Source organism: Pristiophorus japonicus, chromosome 2 (genome assembly GCF_044704955.1).
Source record: "Pristiophorus japonicus isolate sPriJap1 chromosome 2, sPriJap1.hap1, whole genome shotgun sequence".
NCBI classification, from domain to species: domain Eukaryota; kingdom Metazoa; phylum Chordata; class Chondrichthyes; family Pristiophoridae; genus Pristiophorus; species Pristiophorus japonicus.
This window is the reverse complement of record NC_091978.1, coordinates 201,222,731-201,246,408: the sequence shown is the minus strand read 5'-3', so window position 1 is coordinate 201,246,408 and position 23,678 is coordinate 201,222,731. Positions and strand designations below refer to the sequence as shown.

General features: G+C 43.4%; 1 protein-coding gene across 1 annotated transcript in view; it reads right to left on the bottom strand.

The window, feature by feature from the left end:
* Positions 1-23,678, bottom strand: part of adgra3 (adhesion G protein-coupled receptor A3) — a 231,845-nt gene that overhangs the window by 38,888 nt on the left and 169,279 nt on the right. The window contains exons 8-12 of the mRNA XM_070870746.1: positions 21,618-21,782; positions 14,808-15,009; positions 13,918-14,067; positions 6,480-6,641; positions 6,103-6,315 (exon numbers count right to left, since the gene is read on the bottom strand). Of these exons, the coding sequence (XP_070726847.1) occupies positions 6,103-6,315; positions 6,480-6,641; positions 13,918-14,067; positions 14,808-15,009; positions 21,618-21,782 (892 nt within the window). The remainder of the gene's footprint in view (positions 1-6,102; positions 6,316-6,479; positions 6,642-13,917; positions 14,068-14,807; positions 15,010-21,617; positions 21,783-23,678) is intronic.

Genomic DNA, 23,678 nt, shown 5'->3' with positions numbered 1-23,678 from the left:
TGCACCTGGCAAGACCAGAACCAATGTCCTCGGCAGAGTGTTTGCTAGTGCTATTGGGGAGGGTTCAAACTAAAATGGCAAGGGGATGGGAATCTATGCAGGGAGACAGAGGGAAGTAAAAAGGGTGCAGAAGCAAAAGGTAGGAAGAAAAAAAGCAAGAGTGGCGGGCAGAGAAATCAAGGGCAAAAATCAAAAAGGGCCACATTGCAACATAATTCAAAAAAGAGATTTAAAGAAACAAGCCTGAAGGCTCAGTCTCAATGCGAGGAGCGTTCGTAATAAGGTGGATGAATTGACTGCGCAGATAGCCGTTAACGGATATGATGAAATTGGGATTACGGAGATGTGGCTCCAAGGTAACCAAGGCTGGGAACTCAACATCCAGGGGTATTCAATATTCAGGAAGGACACACACGAAGGAAAAGAAAGTGGAGTAGCATTACTGGTTAAAGGAGGAGATTAACGCAATAGCAAGGAAGGATATTAGCGTGAATGATGTGGAATCTATATGGGTATAGCTGCAAAACATCAAAGGGCAGGAAATGTTAGTGTGAGTTGTGTACAGACCACCAAACAGTAGTGGGGAGGTTGGGGACAGCATCAAACAAGAAATTAGGAATGCATGCAATAAAGGTACAGCAGTAATCATGGATGACTTTAATCTACATACAGATTGGGCTAACCAAACTGGTAGCAATACTGTGGAGGAGGATTTCCTTGAGTAGATAAGGGATGGTTTTCTAGACCAATATGTCGAGGAACCAACTAGAGAGCAGGCCATCCTAGACTGGGTCTTCTGTAACAAGAGGGATTAATTAGCAATCTGGTGGTGCGGGGCCCCTTGGGTCAGTGACCATAATATGGTAGAATTCATCATTAAGATGGAGAATGACAATTAATTCAGAGACTAGGGTCCTAAACTTAGAGAAGAAACTTCGACGGAATGAGATGTGAATTGGCTAGGATAGACTGGAGAATGGTACTTAAAGGGTTGATGGTGGATTGGCAATGGCAGATATTTAAAGATCACATGGATGAACTACAACAATTGTACATACCTATGTGGCCTAAGAATAAAAAAGGGAAGGTGGCTCAACTGTGGCTAACAAGGGAAATTAGGGAAAGTGTTAAATTTACAAAATGTATTGATCAAAGTTGTTATATATGTAAACCTGTAAATACCTTGTTTAACCACCAGAGGGCTCATCCCCTGGAGTCCCAAGGGATCCCACAATCCCTTGGGAGCACCTGTATATAAGGAGGCCTCACAGGCTGGAGACACACTCTGGAGACCTGTAATAAAGGACTACGGTCACACATTACTTTAAGCTTACAGTATCTGGTCAGATTCTTTATTCAAGACATAACAAAAGGTGTGATAGAATGTCAATGGCACAAAAAGATTTAAATATTTGAAGTACAATCAGAATTTATTCAGGAAGCTCCAACTACTTCACGTTTGTGTACAAGGCTGAATTGAAATCATATGCTTGTGCATTCAGTCATAAATCATCCTTCAATCATAAATCATCCTTCAATATATGCAGTTGGGTTCTGCAGTCAGCTTTTATTCATGCACCTGATGTAATTAAGTTTCCCCACATCCCGTCAGTATAGATGCAGTCAACTGACCCATTTTCTATTAAGTGAGGACTTAGTCTTTAAATAAAGTTTCGTTCTTAATCTTTCAAATAAAGGTTAGTTCTTTGTCCTTTAAATAAAGGAGCCGCAATTAAATTGATGAGATATTTCTAATCTAAAAAAACCTAATTCATTTAATCAGCTGATTGCTGAGTAGTTGATGGGTGTGTTTTGCTCAGGTTTAAGGTGTATTTTTGCTCGATAGTTCAGAGTCTACCTGGAGGCATGGCAGGGCAGCTCTTTCCCATGGACTGTACATCCTGTGGCATATGGGAAGTTCTGGACGCTTCACGCAGCTTGGATGACCATGTGTGCAGGAGGAGTCTCCTAATGCACCAACTCGAGCTCCGCGTTTTAGAGCTTGAGCGGCGGCTGGAATCACTGCAGTGCATCTGCGAGACTGAGAGCTACGTGGACAACACGTTTCTAGACGTGGTCACCCCGCAACTTAAGAATGTGCAGCCAGAGAGGGAGTGGGTGACTAGCGGACAGAAGAGGAAGACTAGGCAGGTAGTGCAGGAGTCCAGAGTCCATCTCGTTCTCCAACCGGTATTCTCTTCTGAGTACCGGTGTGGGCGATGGTGCCTCTGGGGAGTGCAGCCAGAGCCGAAGAATGGAAGAGCTATAGTGGTAGGGGATTCAAGAGTCAGGGGAGCAGACATGTGTTTCTGCCGCCTCAGTAGTGACTCCAGGATGGTATATTGCCTCCCTGGTGCTAGGGTCAAGGATGTCATTGAGTGGCTGCAGGGCTTTCTGGGCGGAGAGAGTGAACAACCAGAGGTTGTGGTCCATATCGGTACCAATAACATAGGAAGAAAGAGGGATGAGGTCCTGCAAGCAGAGTTTAATTAGCTAGGAGAGAGATTAAAAAGCAGGACCTCAAAAAGGTAATAATCTCCAGATTACTCCTGTAAGGGAATAAAATACAGTCACTAAAGTGGAAGTAGACAGACAGATAGATGGTCACTAAAGTGGATACTGAAGGTAGTGAATTGATCTGAAACATGGTCCAGATTGTAGGGCTTATCAGTATTAGGAGGTTCTGAGGAATCGGGAGTTCCTCTACCTTACGATAGGGATTGTAATATATCATAAATTGACAGATTGTATGTAAAGCGCGCTTATGACACTCGCTTACAATGGCGTTTAAGGGGACGCAGCAAAGCTTGCTACGCAGCAAAGCTTGATGGTTAATGAACCATCCGTTGTGCTAACCTTAATACAGACTGAAGGAAACTTACATTCAGTACAGAACAACATCCACCAAGGACAATGGAGAGTCAACAGGCTAGAAACAAGGGACTCAACTTTCCCCAGTATTTGAGCCGTTTCTTTTTTGGAGTAGGCTGCTCTTTCTGGCCAAACTTAAAAATCCCCAGTTTCCCCAATCATTTTGCACCAGCGTAATTCAGTTAATTACGTTTTATTTAGGTAAGTTTTTTTTCCTCAAAAGGGGGCGTGATCAGCCACCTACGCCAATTCTGGCCATTTAGGCAACTTTGGCCAGCTAACAGTTACTCCATTTCTACTTGGGCCAGCGTATGTGGCCTCGCGAAAAAACCCTTGCGGAGAGTTAAAGAAATCAGCGCAGGCAAGTACATCGGAGGCCATTCGGCCTGAGCTAGGGACGGGAAGCGTAGCGGACCTGGACCGGCACGAAATCAGGGGCCACAGAGCGGTGGGAAGGCACCAGAGAGGCTCGGGGTGAAGGAAGCGAACTGGCCGGCATTAAATCAGGGGCCACAGAGCAGCTGGAAGGCACCGGAGTGGCTTGGTATGAAGGGAGCGAGCTGGCCGGCGCGAAATCGGGCGCCACAGAGCGACGGTAACGCACCGGAGAGGCTTGGCGGGGGAGGGTAATCACCGCAGCTGACCAGGAAGGCACCTCACTCGGATCTCTACTGCGCATGCGCAGCCATTTCAGCACAGAAGGCCCGGCTCCTTTTTCCAGCGTAGACCGCAGGCTCCACCCCCCGAGGCAACTGGCCACGCTGCGCGGCTGCAGATTAGAGGCCAAACATCGGGGAAACGGCGAAGATTTTTTTCTGGAGCATCTATTTACCTAATTAAGCGGTGCAACTCAGGCAATATGCCAGAAAACTGGCTGGGGAAATTTGAACCCATAGATAGCAAACCCTGGAAACAAGATTAATTCACACATCATGAGGAACTGAGGCAAAGTTGACATCACTGAACACCACATTCCTGAAGGGTGACATGTGATGGGAGATGGACAGGTGGAGGGAACCACTCAGCCATTCTGATAAGGGCCAACAAATCAATGTAACTTTGCTGATAGCAGTAGGCCAATTGGTGGTTTTGTAGGAGGGTTGCACAATTCGAAAGATCTATGAATGTAGATGTAAAACCTCTGTTCTTAGAAAGTTCATCCATGAACCCTTGCCCTGCATGCTTGAATAAAAACCGGTTGAACCGAGATTTCGTCTGAGTGATTCTGTGGTTGCGTTAACGGGCAGATGTTGATTCCTTATATCAGGGAGTTCATCTTGAAGAGGAGAAGTCTTCTTTTTATCCCAACTACTCCCGGTACCACGAACTAGTGAGTACAGAAATAGGAGGATAGAGCAGATGAATGCGTGGCTGGAGAGATGGTGCAGAAGGGAGGACTTTAGATTCCTGAGGGATTGGGACCACTTCTGGGAGAGGGGGCACCTGCACAAGCCGATGGGTTGCACCTCAACAGAGCCGGGACCACTATCCTTAAGTTTGGGTTTGTTAATGCTGTTGGGGAGGGTTTAAACTAGCTTGGCAGGGGGATGGGAACCTAAGAATAGATTCAGTAGGGAGGGGAGTAAATCTGGAACTGGTAAACAAAAATGTAGAAAGTGAATTTAAAGGACAGAGGAAACAAGGGCTAGAAAGTAGTCAACAAGGAGGTCTGGCTGTACTAAATGATATATACTTCAATGCAAGGAGTATAGTAAATAAGGCAGCTGAGCTGAGAGCACAGGTAGACACTTGGGAGAATGATATCATAGCTATTCCGGAATAGCTGTTAAGGCAGACGGAATGCTTGCCTTTATTAGCCGAGGCATAGTAGACAAGAGCAAGGGAGGGGTTATGCTGGAACTGTACAAAACATTGGTTAGGCCACAGCTGGAGTACTGTGTGCAGTTCTGGTCACCGCATAACAGGAAGGAAGTGATTGCACTGGAGAGGGTACAAAGGAGATTTATGAGGATGTTGCCAGGAGTGGAGCATCTAAGCTATGAGGACAGATTAGATAGGCTGGATTTGTTTTCATTGGAACAGAGGAGGCTGAGGGGTGATCTCATTGAGGTATATAAAATTATGACTGGCTCAGATATAGTGGATAGAAAGGACCCATTTCCCTTAGCAGAGGGGTCAACAACCAGAGGGCATAAATTTAAAGTAATTGATAGAAGGTCTAGAAGAGATTTGAGGGGAAATTTCTTCAGAGGGTTGAGAGAGTCTGGAACTCACTGCCTGAAAGGGTGGTAGAGGCAGAAATCCTCACCACATTTAAAAAGTACTTGGATGTGCACCTGATGTGCTGTAACCCGCAGGGTTACGGACCTAGAGCTGGAAAGTAGGATTAGGCTGGATAGCCTTTTGTTAGCTGGCATGGAAATGATGAGCCAAAATGGTCTCCATCCGTGCTGTAAACTTCTATGATTCAATGATAAATAAAATATTTCAAAATTTCACATCTTCAACATTTTCACTCCGTTTTTAATAAACTTATTTATGGTATTTTATATTCACAGAGCAAGCAATGTCTATGCTGACCAATGGAACACTTTTCTGCTTTAATCAACATTAAGCACTTCCAGGTTATGTGCGAACAAAGTGCCTTAACAATAACTCTGAAGAGCAGCCCCCTCTGTACAAGTGTGGAGATGGACATTTCCATTTCCCACAACAGCCATCCTTACAATCTAAGATTTCCAATGTAGTTAATATTAGTTCCAGTTAATACTAGATTAACTGTAGATTTTATGTAAATAACTAACGGAGTGAGGAGATAGTCACTGCATCTATCAGGGTTAGATTCAGAAAGTTCTTCAGGTGGAAAAACTGTGATTAACCCCCCAACCACCTAGTTTTGTTTTCCTACTCTCTTAGGAATTTATTATATTTTAACAAAAGCACTCAATAATAAACTGAAATGTAGAGGCATCCATACATGTTGCTGAAAAAGGTAAAACACACAAATGTATCTTTCCAATAATTACTGACAATCCAAGGAAGTCAGCAGATTACTTGGTCAACCTCCACAAACATTACTTTGGTTTAGAAACACTCCCAATTTCAGTGTTGTTAGATAATTGCCATACTTTGCAAAACCACTTCTGAGCATTAATCAAGACAGTGTTACCAGAACAATTGAATTCCAAACACACCGCAATTAAAACTTCATAAAAATAATAAAATGTACATTTTATTAGGCATTTTTCTCATCCCGAATTACTTGCTTACCTTGATTACAAAACTAGAAAGTGTGTTGCTAATATTGCCAGGGCTACACTTAAAACTGAACTGTTTGTCCAGGTTGCCATCAGGGTCTCGTCGTCCAAAGTCAGCAAGTCCTGTTCTGTCAGCTATGGCTACCTTCTGGAAAACCGTGCAAGTCATTCCAGGGAAGCCATTGGCCTTCACCACAGAAGCTTCCATTGCAATGTTTGGAGAATACTGTGGGAACATCAGACTAGTTGTTAGAAAACACATTTATAAAATGGTAAACATTTATTTGGGGAAAAAAAACTGCAAACAAGGCTGTGTATTTTATTTCTTTAACAATGAAACAGGTACTAACATTTTTAACAGCTACAAAATGTTTTAAGTCCCGTTCTTACTGTGGAATAAACCTGGGCTCCACTGGCTAGCCTGTAAGTAGCAATGCGTTGTAAACACTGAACAATTCGAGTACAGGCCTTTGCTTCCCATTGAGCCATCCAAAGGACATGTTCATCTGCCAACATGATGTTACTCGCAATATCCACCATGACGTCCCCAAGCTAAAAGATACAAACATTTTCAAAAAATTAGTGCAGCCATTATAAAAAATGTAATCCTTTGACAGAAAAATTACTGCGTACAATTAAAATCCAAGACTGGTGATAACGGATCTACCAATAATCTTTGGGAACAAAATACCAAATGACATTATTTTTGTTTGAAAATATTGAGTACAAAATAACTGTACTGTCACACTTCATTGTCTATTACAAATGAGCTGCTTATATAATTGATATTTATTTTAACAGTTCTACTGCCAGACTGCAATACAATATTTAGGATGTTATACAGATTACATGAGTTTCATTCAATGTGTGTTCCTCCAGGTCTTAAAACATAAACCAAACCAAGCAAAGAAAATGGAGTGTTTTGATTTTAGAGCTGGCTCCATTTAAACTAAATGCAACATTAATCTGTCAGTCAGTTGCAAAACTATTGTCAGTCAGCTGGTTGGACGAACAGGAAAATTTAACTACTCTCTAGCTGAAACTAACCACATCTTATATCCTATCCCCCACTACCCCTACCCCCCTCCCACCCCCCCAGTCCAATCAGAATGATACAGTATTTGAGGTCAGCGGTGAAGCAAAGGAATTTGCTGCTGGCACCAAAGAAAGCTGCCAACAGAGATCTCGAGATCCTGATCTCTGTGGCGAGAAGTTTGCCTTTTTCAACGCTCAAGTGATTTCAGTGCTCTGTAGTGGGAATTCCCTAGTCATCATCATCATAGGCAGTCCCTCGGAATCGAGGAGGACTTGCTTCCACTCCCAAAGTGAGTTCTTTGATGGCTGAACAATCTGATACGAGAGCCACAGACCCTGTTACAGGTGGGACAGACATTCGCGAGGGAAAGGGTCGGTGGGGCTGGTTTGCCACGCGCTCCTTCCGCTGCCTGCACTTGGCCTCTTTATGCTCTTTGCGTTGAGACTCGAAGAGCTCAACGCCCTCCCAGATGCACTTTCTCCACCTCGGGTGGTCTTCGGCCAGGGTCTCCCAGGTGTCAGTGGTGATGTCGCACTTTACCAGGGAGGCTTTGAGGGTGTCCTTATAACGTTTCAGCTGTCCTCCTTTGGCTCGTTTATCATGAAGGAGCTCCGCATAAAGCATTTTTGCTTAGGGAGTCTCGTATCTGGCATGCGAACTATGTGGCCTGACCAGCGAAGCTGATCGAGTGTGGTCAGTGCTTCAATACTGGGGATGTTAGCCTGGTCGAGGACTGATGTTGGTGCGCCTGTCCTCCCAGGGGATTGGCAGGATCCTGCGGAGACATCTTTGTGATATGTCTCCAGCGACTTGAGGTGCCTTCCGTACCAGGCCAGGTCCAAGATCACCCCAACCTTTGTTGTTGAACTGCAGTATGCGGACGACGCCTGCATCTGTGCACATTCAGAGGCTGTACTCTAGGATATAGTCAATGTATTCACTGAAGCATATGAAAGCATGGGCCTTATGCTTAACATCCGTAAGACAAAGGTCCTCCACCAGCCTGTCACCGCCACACAGCACTGCCCTCCAATCATCAAGATCCACGGCGCGGCCCTGGACAACATGGACCATTTCCCTTATCTCGGGAGCCTTTTATCAACAAAGGCAAACATTGATGCGGAGATTCAGCATCGCCTCCAGTGCAGCCTTCCGGCGTCTGAGGAAAAGTGTTTTTGAAGACCAGGCATAGAATCTACCACCAAGCTCATGGTCTACAGGGCTGTAGTAATATCCGCCCTCCAGAATGGATCTGCGGCATGGACGATGTATAGAAGGGAATTCCCGAGTGCGATGCTGCTGTAATGTCAACACATTCCAGAATTCTCAGTCAGGGGACCAGGAAATGAGAAGCTGCTTTTATCTAGACTTTTTAAACATGTTCGAGAGCAAAACAAATATTGGGGTGCTCAGATTCAGGTTCTATCTCATAAGGTAGAACCTGAAATAAAAACAATTGCTTAAAAAAGTTTATTAAAATCTGTAATTTTTATCATAATGGAGAAATTTGACAACAAAATTAAAATTAGTTTTTTCAGACTAATAATGTTTGTTTAGCAGTCAATACACTGTCAAAACCCCAGCTACACCAAGTCCAACAATCTAACTTTTAATGGGATATTTAACAGCGATATTACCATGGAAAAGCCCAAGTTTTTGTCAGTGTCACTGACATCCTGAGGTCATTCCCGAGGTACAGGTGCAGCGTCTAAAATCCTGAACCCTCGAGACATCGGCCGTTCCGGAATCCGGGCTTCCGATTTGTTTTCTGACGTCACGAATTCAGAAACACCCAAGCCCAGGTTCGGGCATTTCTGGATTTCGGAATATCAGAAAGCGGGGGCGGGGGGGGCGGAGATTGGAGATTCCCGCCGAAGAGCTGTTTGGGCTTTCCGGCCTCGCCGATGAGGCGGTAGTCGGGCGGAGCCGGTAAGGAGGCCCCGAGGCAAGAGCAGCGGCAGTGGGGTGAGGTGAGCGGCGGCGAGGCCAGAGGTCGGGCAGCGATGGGGCCCCAAGGTCGGCAGGGTCATTGGCTCCGGAATCCGTAATATGTAACGACCCTGCCACCAATCGGTCCGGAGTGCGGAACTCCGGATTCTCGACGCTGCACCTGTATCCTGGCCAACATTTATCCCGCAATCAATGCAGGAATAGTTGTTGCAGCTATGCTTTAAATGTGCAAAATAAAAATCTAGGTTAAAATTTTGGTTTCATTTTGGAATCACAAATCAGTGCCACCGACATAAGAAATAAAAGTAGGATGTAAAAAGCCCAGTAAATATTCCCTTCCACACAACATATTCTTGTAGATCCTACCCAACTAATTTAATCAGCCATGGGCAAGTGCTGAAGAATTTCTCACCGATCCGCATAGGTGAGGATAAATGTGAGGTTATCCACTTTGGTGGTAAAAACAGAGAGACAGACTATTATCTGAATGGTGACAGATTAGGAAAAGGGGAGGTGCAAAGAGACCTGGGTGTCATGGTACATCAGTCATTGAAGGTTGGCATGCAGGTGCAGCAGGCGGTTAAGAAAGCAAATGGCATGTTGGCCTTCATAGCAAGGGGATTTGAGTACAGGGGCAGGGAGGTGTTGCTACAGTTGTACAGGGCATTGGTGAGGCCACACCTGGAGTATTGTGTACAGTTTTGGTCTCCTAACCTGAGGAAGGACATTCTTGCTGTTGAGGGAGTGCAGCGAAGGTTCACCAGACTGATTCCCGGGATGGCGGGACTGACCTATCAAGAAAGACTGGATCAACTGGGCTTGTATTCACTGGAGTTCAGAAGAATGAGAGGGGACCTCATAGAAACATATAAAATTCTGACGGGGTTAGACAGGTTAGATGCAGGAAGAATGTTCCCAATGTTGGGGAAGTCCAGAACCAGGGGTCACAGTCTAAGGATAAGGGGTAAGCCATTTAGGACCGAGATGCGGAGGAACTTCTTCACCCAGAGAGTGGTGAACCTGTGGAATTCTCTACCACAGAAAGTTGTTGAGGCCAATTCACTAAATATATTCAAAAAGGAGTTAGATGAAGTCCTTACTGCTAGGGGGATCAAGGGGTATGGTGAGAAAGCAGGAATGGGGTACTGAAGTTGAATGTTCAGCCATGAACTCATTGAATGGCGGTGCAGGCTAGAAGGGCCGAATGGCCTACTCCTGCACCTATTTTCTATGTTTCTATGTCTATGTAACCATATGAAAATGAATAATGATCCCTACATCTGGTTCTCACTATCATTGCCAGTAAGACATTTATAATGCATTTAACAGTCAAGTTGTTTGAGAAATAGATCATCACTGAACTCAGTGAAAACAAAACTAATTAATTTTATGGGAAATACGGTTATATTTATCAGCAGATACTACTAAAGCATGTTAGGCAAGTTGGTTAGCAATCACAACTAGTAATAAAGAGCTCCACAACGTTCATACCAAGTTGAGCTATCTATATGAAAATCAAAATGAGATTTCTGCAACTATAAATGGTTAAAATAGTTTTATCACCATTAGCCAGTATGACGCTTACTAAAGCACTACATTTAATGTCAGATTATAACAAGCATTTAAATAATTATTTTCAAGAACACATGTCAAAGAAAAACTGGCAGACTCTGCCCTATTTTGCTGAGTTGACTAGTAAACATGAACCACATTTCATTCCTAAGCCAATGATCAACAGAACACATTCGAAACTATTTTGCTTGACAATATGCATTTCCAGTCATTGCACACAAGTAAACCAATGCATAAATAAAATGTTCAGATGGAACAGATCCATGTTAGATGACATTTAATGCATTGACTTCTAATGACGCTGCTTGTAATGCTTTATTTTCTGCAGCTCATTGCATTCATTGAAGATGGTTTTATATTTAAATAAAACACATTTTTGGGCTTGGCTAAGTGACATCTGTCCTTTCAAAGATGGACGCAGTTACTTGTACTGTCAAAATGGCCACTGTCTCTGATTGGCTCTCCATTATCACATGACCCAATTGCTGATTGATCCCCTTGGAGGATCAGCCACACCCAGAGGTTTCTCTGGTATGTGTAACTGGAACTACCCAGCCCAAGTTCTGACTGACCTTGCAAAGTGGAATTCCATCCATTCTGACTTCAAAAGCCTGAGATGATAGATCTCCAACAACCCAGCAAAAGCCTCCCAAGTTTCAGCCGAAGTCCCTTACCCCAACGCAAGTACACGCTTCCCCCAGTCGAAGTCCCTTACCCCAGAAAGCAAGTAAGTGCATGACCTTACCCACCCCGCCCGCCATAGAAACCGTGTGTGGGTCACGGATTGTTAACAGGTTTATTGGGTATGAAGTGAATAGAGAGTGTCATGACTTCTGGATTTCATCCACTCCAACAATGTCCCTTGCAACACACGCACCGAGCTTTGAGAAATCGGGTGCGAGTGTAAAGGAGTTTGGAAGTACGTGATCCGTCTTAAGAGTTCCCTCTCCTTTCACCACCCCCCCGCCCAGCCTCTCTCTTCTCCCCTGACCGTTCCCCACCCACCCCCCACACTCAGCCGCCATGTCTCTCTTTCTCCCCCCCTCCACCCCCCGTTCCCCTCTTTCTCCCCCCCATACCCATCCCCCTCTTTCTCTCTCTCTTTCTCCTCCCCCCCCCCCCGTCGTCCCCCTCTTTCTCCACCCCCGTCTCTCTCTTTCCCTCCACGCTCCCCCCCGTCTCTCTTTCCCTCCACCGCCCCCCCGGACCCCCGTCTCTCTCCACTCCCCCTCCCCCTGCCCCCCCACGGCACGATGCCCATCTTCCTCGCCCGCCGCCTTGGAGAAACAACATGGTAAATTGCAGGGTCCCACTTCCAGTTTGGGGCGTAGTCCAGAGGATGCAGGTGCAGGACAGTACAAATAGTCACTCTGGACATTGTAAGCAGTGTCGATGGAAGTATAAAATTACAAAAGACAGAGAAATAGATTAAGTGAATAGGCAAAACTGAAAGACAGGACGAGGGGGGCAGCTGAGGGGGAGCAACAGAGAGAGAGAGTTGGTGGGGGACATTTGGGCAGGGGGTAAAAGGTCAGGAACCCTGGGTGGGGGGTGGTCATCAGAAATTTGGATGGAGGGGGTCAGAAACTTGCCGGGGGGGGGGGGGGGTGGGGGGCGGGAATCAGGAACTCAGTTGGGGTGGCGGGAGGTCATCACAAAATTGGGTGAAGGGGCGGGGAGATGGTCAGGAGTTTGGTGGGAGAAGATCAGGAACCTGTGAGGGGCTTGGAGGTCTTCACCTGCGAAGTTGAGCCCTGTCTGTTCTAATTGAGTGCTGTTCTGTCTGCAGTTGGCAGTCAGAATGGCTTGACTTACACTTTGCCAAGTAATTGAATACTTAGGCAGGAAGAATATAATTACACATTCCAGAGAAACTACTGGGTGTGTCTTGTCCTTCAAGAGGACAGATCAGAAATTAGTGTTGCAAATACACAAAATCTTTTAATATAAGCAAGTGTAAGATCATCCAGTATGGTCCTAAAAAGGATAGATCAAAGTACTTTATAAATAGTGAAAAACTAGCAGGATAGGTCAAAGAGACTCAGGGGTCCATGTACATAGATCGTTAAAATGTCATGGACAGGTGCAAAAAAAAATAATCAAAAAGTGGAATGGAATGCTGGCCTTTATATCCAGAGGATTAGAATGAAAGGGATTAGAAGCCATGCTACAGCTAAACAAAGCCCTGTTTAGATCACACCTGGAGTACTGTGTTCAGTTCTGGGCACCACACCTGACAAAAGTTCATCAACCTGAAACTTAACTCTGTTTCTCTCTCCACAGATGCTGCCTGACCTGCTGAGTATTTCCAGAATTTTCTGTTTTTATTTCAGATTTCCAGCATCCGCAATATATTGCTTTAGTATTAGGAAGGACGTATTGGCGTAGATTTACCAGAATTATACCCGGACTCCAAGGGTTAAATTACGAGGCGAGATTACACAAACTAGGGTTGTATTCCCTGGAATTTACAAGGTTAAGGGTGATTTGATCAAAGTTTTCAAGATATTAAGAGGAACAGATAGGATAGATAGAGATAAACTATTTCCGCTGGTTGAGGAATCTAGGACTAGGAGACACAACACAGTGAGCCAGGCCGTTCAGGAGCGAAGTTAGGAAACATTTCTACACGCAAAGAGTGGTAGAAGTTTGACACTCTTCTGCAAACGACAACTGATGCTGGGTCAACTGTTACTTTTAAATCTGAGATTGGGAAGATTATGTTAACCAAAGGTATTGATGGATAATGGGGCACAGGTGGAGTATATGGAGTTCGGTCACAGATCTGCCATGATCTCATTGAGTGGCAGAACATGCTCGAGGGGCTAAATAGCCTATTCCTGTTCTTATGTTACTTTCTCCAGATCTCCACTCTTTGTATAATATAAAAGTTCTTGATTCAACTTCTATGGGAAACAATCTCGTTTAAAGAGAGCTAATGCAAGAAATAGAAAAATTCGCACTGGTGCAGAAAGATGTGTTCATATGAGACTGGGGTTCAGGTAAACTGGGACAGTACAGAAAATACTTTTACTCAGCAACTTTACATTCTGTATCTGACTTAGAAGTGCTTCACATTTGTATCAAGTGATTCATATATACAAAAAGTAGAAACACGATACATTCACCAGACAGAAGATTCCTTATTTTTAATCAACATAACATTAATCACCCCGCTCCCAAATTTTTATATGTAAATTTAAAGCATATTTAAACATGCATAAATATTTCCAGGTAACTTTCTGATAATTAATAATCACAAAAACTCACCTCTTTGTATTTCTCTGCAAATCTGCCAAACTTTTCAATCATTTCAGCCACAAAGATGACATCCATCTTATCTGAAAAGTTTGCAGCTTCCACAGTGTAAGCCAGAAGTTGTCGCGCTGTTGCCACAGCATTTGTAAGATTCAATGGCATCTGTTTATTTAAAATCAAAAGTAAATAGTACTGATGCAAGACTCAGTGCTAGAAAGCTTATTGTAGCTAATGGACTAATCCAGATAAACAATTTGCAAAGAATTTGCATAAACCTATATATTTTACCTGTTATATTGTACTCACCAGCCATAATATAAAAAATACCCAAACTAGAAAACTGAAAAGTGCTGTGTTAGCGACACTTAAATATACATCAGGAAAAAAGTTCCAAGAATTCATTGCATCTCATCTCTCAGATTTATTGCGCATTCTAAAAAGTTCTTGCATTTATGTAGTGCCCTACTCTGTTGCCAGAATATCTTTAATGGTTTGCAATGAACTACTGTAGTGCAGGAATTGCTGTGCAGGCAAATGTTACTGCCATTCTTGCAAACATCAATCAAATGCTTTTTTGGTGGTATTGGTTGAGGTCTGCATTATGTGCTCAAGTCCTGGTGTGGTACTAAATCCACAACCTTCAGAACGAGATAAAAAAAATACCTGCAGAGTCAAGTTGACACACAATCTACAACATGTAATCAGTGGAGCTAAGCAATGGCAAACTGCTGCTCAACTACAAAAATGTATCTTGCATATCACAATGTGCATTGCTGTATTACTTTACACGAGTACCATTTTAACATTTATTTTCTAAATGAATTTACTATATAAATTTAAGCTTGTATGTTTAAACAGCACGCAAATTTTTGTCTAATACAAGTGAGCACTCATTAATGTACCTGGTTAAACATGTAAAGCACCCTTGTAACATCATTTGCATACTGACATCGAGAATAGTTGTCATCGGACCAAAATCCTCCTCGGTCACACTTGCGCCAAGCTTTCTTTTCATCCTGGGAGCCACCAGGGTATATACCAGTGCCTGCAGAGTAACGAGTACAGAGCAGGTAGGCAGTGATGCCGGCCAGTGTACGAGGCCACCTGTAAAGTAAGAGAATTCTTCTATTCAATTTACTCAAAATTAAGCTCAACAGAAATTTTAGCTAAGTTTTCATAACAAGCAAGTAACAAAATTTAGCAACAATTCTAAACCTATCTGATAAATGATCATTTTGAATATCTGTTGAGTTCTTCAAATTGGAAAAAATACTCAATGACTCCATCTATAGAACTCTAAGAAAATAGTGAAATGTTACTACAGCATTACACGAGAATTGAATTATAACCAAACATTATCCATGCTTTTGAAATTCTGTAATCGATGACCACTTTAAATGCTATCACATAAAATCATTTGGTATGTAGCTTTTGCTGAGGGAGGAAATCAGAGGAAAAATTGCTACTCTAGAAGCAGCAAAAGTAGTAACAGAAATTATGAGAAGAACAGCACAAATAGAATGAATGGGAGAGGAATGAATAAATCAATAAAGTCGCAAAAAGCACACCTAAAATGGTGGGGAACCAAGGGTCTAATGAGGGTGAGGAACTTAATGTAATTAATATAAGTGGAGAAAAAGTACTAGAGAAACTAATAGGACTAAAAGCTGACAAATCCCCTGGACCCGATGGCCGATATCCTGGAGTTCTAAAAGAGGTGGCTACAGATATAGGGGATGCATTGGTTTTGAAATTCAAAATTCCGTAGATTCCCCAGCGGATTGGAAGTTAGCAAATGTAACACCATTTTTCAAGAAAGGAGGGAGAGAGAAAACAGAGAACTACAGGCCAGTTAGCCTGGCATCAGTCATCGGGAAAATGCTGGAATCCATTGTTAAGGGCACTTAGATAATCATAACATGATTAGACAGAGTCAACATGATTTAATGAAAGGGAATCGTATTTGACAAATTTATTAGAGGTTTCTGAGTATGCAGCTAGCAGGGTAGATAAAGGGGAACCTGTGGATGTAATATATTTGGATTTCCAAAAGGCATTCGATAAGCTGGCCACATAAAAGGTTATTACACAAAATAAGGGCTCATGAGATTGGAGGTAATGTATTAGCATGGATACAGGATTGGTTAACAGACAGACAGTAGGGATAAACAGCTGTTTTTCAGGTTGGCAGGCTGTAACTAGTGGGGTGCCACAAGGATCAGTGTTGGGGCCTCAGCTATTTACAATCTATATTAATGACCTAGATGAAGGGACTGAGTGTAATAGAAACATAGAAAATAGGTGCAGGAGTAGGCCATTCGGCCATTCTAGCCTGCACCGCCATTCAATGAGTTCATGGCTGAACATGCAACTTCAGTACCCCATTCCTGCTTTCTCACCATATCCCTTGATTCCCCTAGTAGTAAGGACTCCATCTAACTCCTTTTTGAATATATTTAGTGAATTGGCCTCAACAACTTTCTGTGGTAGAGAATTCCACAGGTTCACCACTCTCTGGGTGAAGAAATTCCTCCTCATCTCGGTCCTAAATGGCTTACCCCTTATCCTTAGACTGTGTCCCCTGGCTCTGGACTTCCCCAACATTGGGAACATTCTTCCTGCATCTAACCTGTCTAACCCCGTCAGAATTTTAAACATTTCTATGAGGTCCCCTCTCATTCTTCTGAACTCCAGTGAATACAAGCCCAGTTGATCCAGTCTTTCTTGATAGGTCAGTCCCGCCATCCCGGGAATCAGTCTGGTGAACCTTCACTGCACTCCCTCAATAGCAAGAATGTCCTTCCTCAGGTTAGGAGACCAAAACTGTACACAATACTCCAGGTGTGGCCTCACCAAGGCCTTGTACAACTGTAGCAACACCTCCCTGCCCCTGTACTCAAATCCCCTCGCTATGAAGGCCAACATGCCATTTGCTTTTTTAACCTCCTGCTGTACCTGCATGCCAACCTTCAATGACTGATGTACCATAACACCCAGGTCTCGTTGCACCTCCCCTTTTCCTAATCTGTCACCATTCAGATAATAGTCTGTCTCTCTGTTTTTACCACCAAAGTGGATAACCTCACATTTATCCACATTATACTTCATCTGCCATGCATTTGCCCACTCACCTAACCTATCCAAGTCGCTCTGCAGCCTCACAGCATCCTCCTCGCAGCTCACAGTGTCACCCAACTTAGTGTCATCCGCAAATTTGGAGATACTACATTTAATCCCCTCGTCTAAATCATTAATATACAGTGTAAACAGCTGGGGCCCCAGCACAGAACCTTGCGGTACCCCACTAGTCACTGCCTGCCATTCTGAAAAGTCCCCATTTACTCCTACTCTTTGCTTCCTGTCTGACAACCAGTTCTCAATCCATGTCAGCACACTACCCCGAATCCCATGTGCTTTAACTTTGCACATTAATCTCTTGTGTGGGACCTTGTCGAAAGCCTTCTGAAAGTCCAAATATACCACATCAACTGGTTCTCCCTTGTCCACTCGACTGGAAACATCCTCAAAAAATTCCAGAAGATTTGTCAAGCATGATTTCCCTTTTACAAATCCATGCTGACTTGGACCTATCATATCACCTCTTTCCAAATGCACTGCTATGACATCCTTAATAATTGATTCCATCATTTTACCCACTACCGATGTCAGGCTGACCGGTCTATAATTTCCTGTTTACTCTCTCCCTCCTTTTTTAAAAAGTGGGGTTACATTGGCTACCCTCCACTCCATAGGAACTGATCCAGAGTCAATTGAAAGTTGGAAAATGACTGTCAATGCATCCACTATTTCCAAGGCCACCTCCTTAAGTACTCTGGGATGCAGTCCATCAGGCCCTGGAGATTTATCGGCCTTCAATCCCATCAATTTCCCCAACACAATTTTCCGACTAATAGTTCCTCCTCCTTACTCGACCCTCCGACCCCTTTTATATCCGGAAGGTTGTTTGTGTCCTCCTCAGTGAATACCGAACCAAAGTACTTGTTCAATTGGTACGCCATTTCTTTGTTCCCCGTTATGACTTCCCCTGATTCTGACTGCAGGGGACCTACGTTTGTCTTTACTAACCTTTTTCTCTTTACATATCTCTAGAAACTTTTGCAATCCGTCTTAATGTTCCCTGCAAGCTTCTTTTCGTACTCCATTTTCCCTGCCCCAATCAAACCCTTTGTTCTCCTCTGCTGAGTTCTAAATTTCTCCCAGTCCCCGGGTTCGCTGCTATTTCTGGCCAATTTGTATGCCACTTCCTTGGCTTTAATACTATCCCTGATTTCCCTTGATAGCCACGGTTGAGCCACCTTCCCTTTTTTATTTTTACGCCAGACAGGAATGTACAATTGTTGTAGTTCATCCATGCGGTCTCCAAATGTCTGCCATTGCCCATCCACAGTCAACCCCTTCAGTATCATTCGCCAATCTATCCTAGCCAATTCACGCCTCATACCTTCAATATTACCCTTCTTTAAGTTCTGGACCATGGTCTCTGAATTAACTGTTTCATTCTCCATCCTAATGCAGAATTCCACCATATTGTGGTCACTCTTCCCCAAGGGGCCTCGCACAATGAGATTGCTAATTAATCCTCTCTCATTACACAACACCCAGTCTAAGATGGCCTCCCCCCTAATTGGTTCCTCGACATATTGGTCTAAAAAACCATCCCTTATGCACTCCAGGAAATCCTCCCCCACTGTATTGCTTCCAGTTTGGTTAACCCAATCTATGTGCATATTAAAGTCACCCATTATAACTGCTGCACCTTTATTGCACGCACCCCTAATTTCATGTTTGATGCCCTCCCCAACATCACTACTACTGTTTGGAGGTCTGTACACAACTCCCACTAACGTTTTTTGCCCTTTGGTATTCTGTAGCTCTACCCATATAGATTCCACATCATCCAAGCTAATGTCCTTCCGAACTATTGCCTTAATTTCCTCCTTAACCAGCAATGTATCCACATTTGCCGATACAAAGCTAGGTGGGACAGTAAGCTGTGAGGAGAACACAAAGCATCTGCAAAGGGATATAGATAGACTAAGAGTGGGCAGTAAGGTGGCAGATGGAGTATAATGTAGGGAAATGTGAGGTTATTCACTTTGGTAGAAAGAATAGAAAAACTGAATATTTTATTAAATAGTAAGAAACTTTCAAATGTTGGTGTTCAGAGAGATTTGGGTGTCCTTATGCAAGAAACACAAAGCTAGCATGCGGGTACAGCAAGCAATAAGGAAGGCAAATGGCATGTTGTCCTTTATTGCAAGGGGGTTGGAGTACAAGAGTAAGGAAGTCTTGCTACAATTGTACAGGACCTTGGAGAGACCAAACAGAGTTTTGGTCTTATCTAAGGAAGGATATCCTTGCCTTGGAGGCGGTACGATGGAGGTTCACAAGATTGATTCCTGGGATGAGAGGGCTGTCTTATGGAGTTTAGAAGAATGAGAGGTGATCTCATTGAAACATACAAGATTCTGAAGGGGATTAACAGGGTAGATACTGAGAAGTTGTTTCCCCTGGGTGGAGTGTCTGGAACTAGGGGGCACAGAATCAGGATAAGGGGAAAGCCATTTGAGACAGAGATGAGAAGGAATTTCTTCACTCAGAGGGTTCTGAAGCTTTCAAATTCTCTGCCCCAGAGGGCTGTGGATGTTGAGTCTCTGAATATATTCAAGGCTGAGAGAAATAGATTTTTGGAGCCTAGGGAAATCAAGAGATATGGAGATCGGGCGGAAAAGTGGATTTGAGGTCAATGATCAGCCACAACCTTATTGAATGGTGGAGCAAGCTTGATGGACCATAGGGCCTGTTCCTATTTCTTATGTTCTTAAATATACCACATCACAGTGTAGAAGATCGTTTAATAAAATAGTGAAATGTACCCATACTCCAGGGAGTAAGGGGGTGATTTTGTGTAGACTTTTACAGTTAGTATCATACTGGAGGTGATACTTCACCAAACAGCTTCAAAAGTTACAGCCTAAAAGGAAGGTCTTAGTCTGTGGTAACCAGAGCAGAATTTCACAGATTGGGCCTGCTTAGGAAATTGGAGCTTTTTTTCTTCACTCACTTTCCTCTTTCCTCTCCTTACTGGTGTGCAGAAACACAGGCATCATGTGCCTTATGGTCCCTCTTACCTACATGGGTGAGATGTGCTAATTCAGCATGAACAAAATATTGAACACTGGGAATTCCTGGTTTGTATGGCTCAGCTACTGGAACTTAAATATTTACCTCTCTTGCATATGTAACTATTCTATCAGTAGCTCTCTTGTAGCATTGCTCATGATTCAGATGATGCATCATTTTATAACAATAGCGGCTTATTCCATGAAATGCGCAATGAGGGCCTCCCATCTCCACTCTCCACAAACTTGAGCTTATCCAAAACTCTGCTGCCTATATCCTAACTCCCATCAAGTTCCGTTCACCCATCACTCCTGTACTCGCTGACCTACATTGGCTCCCAGTCAACCAACACCTCAAATTTAAAATTCTCATCCTTATGTTCAAGTCCCTCCATGGCCTCACTCCTACCTTAAATTCCTCCAAGCCCTGCAAACCTCTGAACTCTGCATTCCGCCAACTCGGACCTCATGCATTCCCCCACTTTGTTTGCCACACCATTCGCAGCCGGACCTTCTGCCCCCTCAATCCTAAGCACTGGAGAGGCAGGGGCTGGAAATTGAGTACAGCCAGTGAGCTTTTACAGCTAGTGGTTGAACAGTAATAAACAAAAACTCAAAAGTGAGCATTTTGCTCACCATTTGGGTTAACACAGCACACTGTTATTGCTTTACATAGTACAGGAAACATTATAGAAGTTAAAACCTGGAATTACTATTTTATTCAATTATGTGTATTATGCAAAAATAAAGCGTCCTGATTGAACATTAACCTCTGTTCATCAGAGTAATTATCAATTCCACCAGAAGATTGGCTAAGAATGCAAGGCACATGCAAAGAATAAGATATCCAGTTCAGCACAAAAAGGGGCCTATTGTTACAATCCAGCGAAGGTCATTATATAATTAGATACTGCGCAGTATGGGAGAACTCCTGAACATAATGCAGCACTCCTTCAGCACTGTATTCAAGTATCAATCCAGATTACAGTGCAAGTCCTGAAGTAGGGCTTAAACCCACAATCTTCTGACAAAGGCAATAGTTCTACTAACTCAACCAAGCTAAAACAAAGTTCTGTACTGTAATCAAAGAGCATTACAACATTGCAATATCAGGGAAGAACTATCGGCCTATCTTCTTTACTGTCATTATCTATGTATATTTAGAAACTTAGTACTTAAATGTCATTTAGACAACCATTTAGATGTGCCAAGAAAAAACTTAAACACGTTACTGCAGAATAACTATACATTATTTACACTATCTTCAAGCATCAGCTGCTCAAATTCCCCAAACCACTGTGTACATTAACATAATAGTTTTTGTTAAAACTAATTTTTAGCAAAGATCCGAGGAGTTTTCAAATATACAGTGTGTATCAATAATGCCTCGCAGTCAGCAACTCTCAAACTCATTAACTGTAATCAGTAATGTGATGAGCTACATTATGTCTAGTTACAAAGAAAGCATTTTAGTTCTAGACAATAAGTCTGTTGAGAAAAGGACACCACCACAGATATGAAACCTGCTGCCAGCCTTTCATCATGAAACTTTTTGTGCAAGTTCATTACCTGAAATCCCCTTTGTTATTCATCACCATATCTGGTGGGCAGTATTTAGCTGAGCTCTCCAAGACAACTATGTCAACTTCTTTTGTGTTGTTTCCACGTTTGGTTTGGACGTGACATTCCCAGTTTCCAGTGGAACCCATTTGGATATTTGAGATAGTTAGAGTACTGCATTTAGAAACAGTTACATTATCATTCAACAGAAACACAGGAAGGAACACTCAAGTTTGGACAAAATTGCGCTTTGAAAAACAGAATACATCTTACTTTAAATATCCGCAGCTGCAAGGCGTATTAGCTGCAAACATACGATGTTCAATAACCATGAACTCAATTTTGAAATGATTCAGTTTTAATAGCTTTGAACAGTTACAATGATAAACAATATCTTTTTTTAAAAAAATGTTACTCGGTGAAGAGAGATTATGGGCTGAATTTTCAGCTTGGTTGCGCATAAGTTGGCGCCCCAGAGGGGCGTTAAATGGTGATTCTAGGCGCAACGCCGGGCGTCCAGCTTTTACCGCGCCCCCCTCCCCCCCGGAAAATTCGGCTCATGGTTAGCGGTGGCACAAAAACTTACTGTCCCGCTCTCTAGTTTCACTGAGATCATGACGTCAATCGTTATGCAATGCTGCGCTACCGCCCCGGATACAAAATTTGGCCTCAACGCCTCATTTAACGCCCACTCCAGGAAACGTCTGAAAAACCAGGCGTTCCCAGGGTGCAGCAGGCGGTATTGGCAGCGTATTTAAATGGAGGAATGAGGCTCCTACATCGCAAGTCACATTGACTGCAACGGTTGCGCACAGCACGTTGAGTGAAGCTCCGACTTGCAAACGGCACGTTTATCTGCCATTACAGTGTCCTGACAACTTCAGCGAGAGAATTTAATGGGGGCATTACTAGTTCAACAGCGTATCATGCTCCATGCTATTTCCAGGCAGTATCAAGCTAGAGGAAGGACTCTTGGCTATGTTGGCCCATGGAAGATGAGATGCCGAAGACCTCTGGGGATGAGGGCTTACCCCTTCATGGGTTTACAGGCACCAACGCTCACACCTCCAGCTCTCTGAGGAGCAGTGTGAGAGAAGACTGTGCCTCTGAAAGGAAGTGCTGACAAAGATATGCAATCTCTACAGACAGACCGATGCTTGGACGGCTCTGGAGGCAGCCTTCAATACTCCCCTCAACAATATCCAAATTCATTGTGGTTTGCTGCATGCTGCACAACTTGGCCATCATGAGGGGCCAGGCATTGGCAGTGGCGATTGCATGCCCACCTCAGGAGGAGGATGACGACGAAGAGGAGCCTGGTGAGCCACCCATTGGATAGCCACATCATCCATGGGGGAGGCTGCATGGAGATGCTGCTAGACCAAGAGTCACACGTCGCCAGTTCATAATGGACCGGTTCTTCTAAATGGAGAAAACTGAGGGATGAGTTAATTCTGGACACGCTATGCGCCCCCATAAAGGCATGTCTCCGGGGAACGTTTGAATGATACACAAGACACCAATGGCAAAGGATGAATCATAAATTTTACTGCAACAAAGTAACAAAAACTCCCCATCACAAAATAAAACCATACAATAGACAATGTTATGTTCCAGGGCACTGAGCAACAATGAAGTTCCTTAAATCAGTAACTATTTTTTAAACACCACGATTTTCGGCCGGGGCGCAAAAACTTCCTTGTGTAACGCTAGATTTTGTGCCCCTGATCATGGAACCTCATTTTTTGCTGAATTTTGCAGACAAGGGCGCAAACAGTTTCCAGGCAGTATCAGGACCGCCCCGAAATCTCAAAAGACGAAAATCCAGCTCCATAACTTTGACGCGGTGCAAAATCTTTAACTCATTGGGCACAACATTTATACTTTTCTGAAAATCCAGTATTATGCACTAAATGTTGGCACGAGTCCAAATACAATACTGAATTCCTGGCAATTTAATCTGCAATTAAAAGGCCACTTTAATGGAAACCTGAAATAACATTTGGAGTATTCCAATCTAGTAAAACCATAGCTTCTGCATTTGTAAAGTCTTCTGTTTTTGAGCAAATA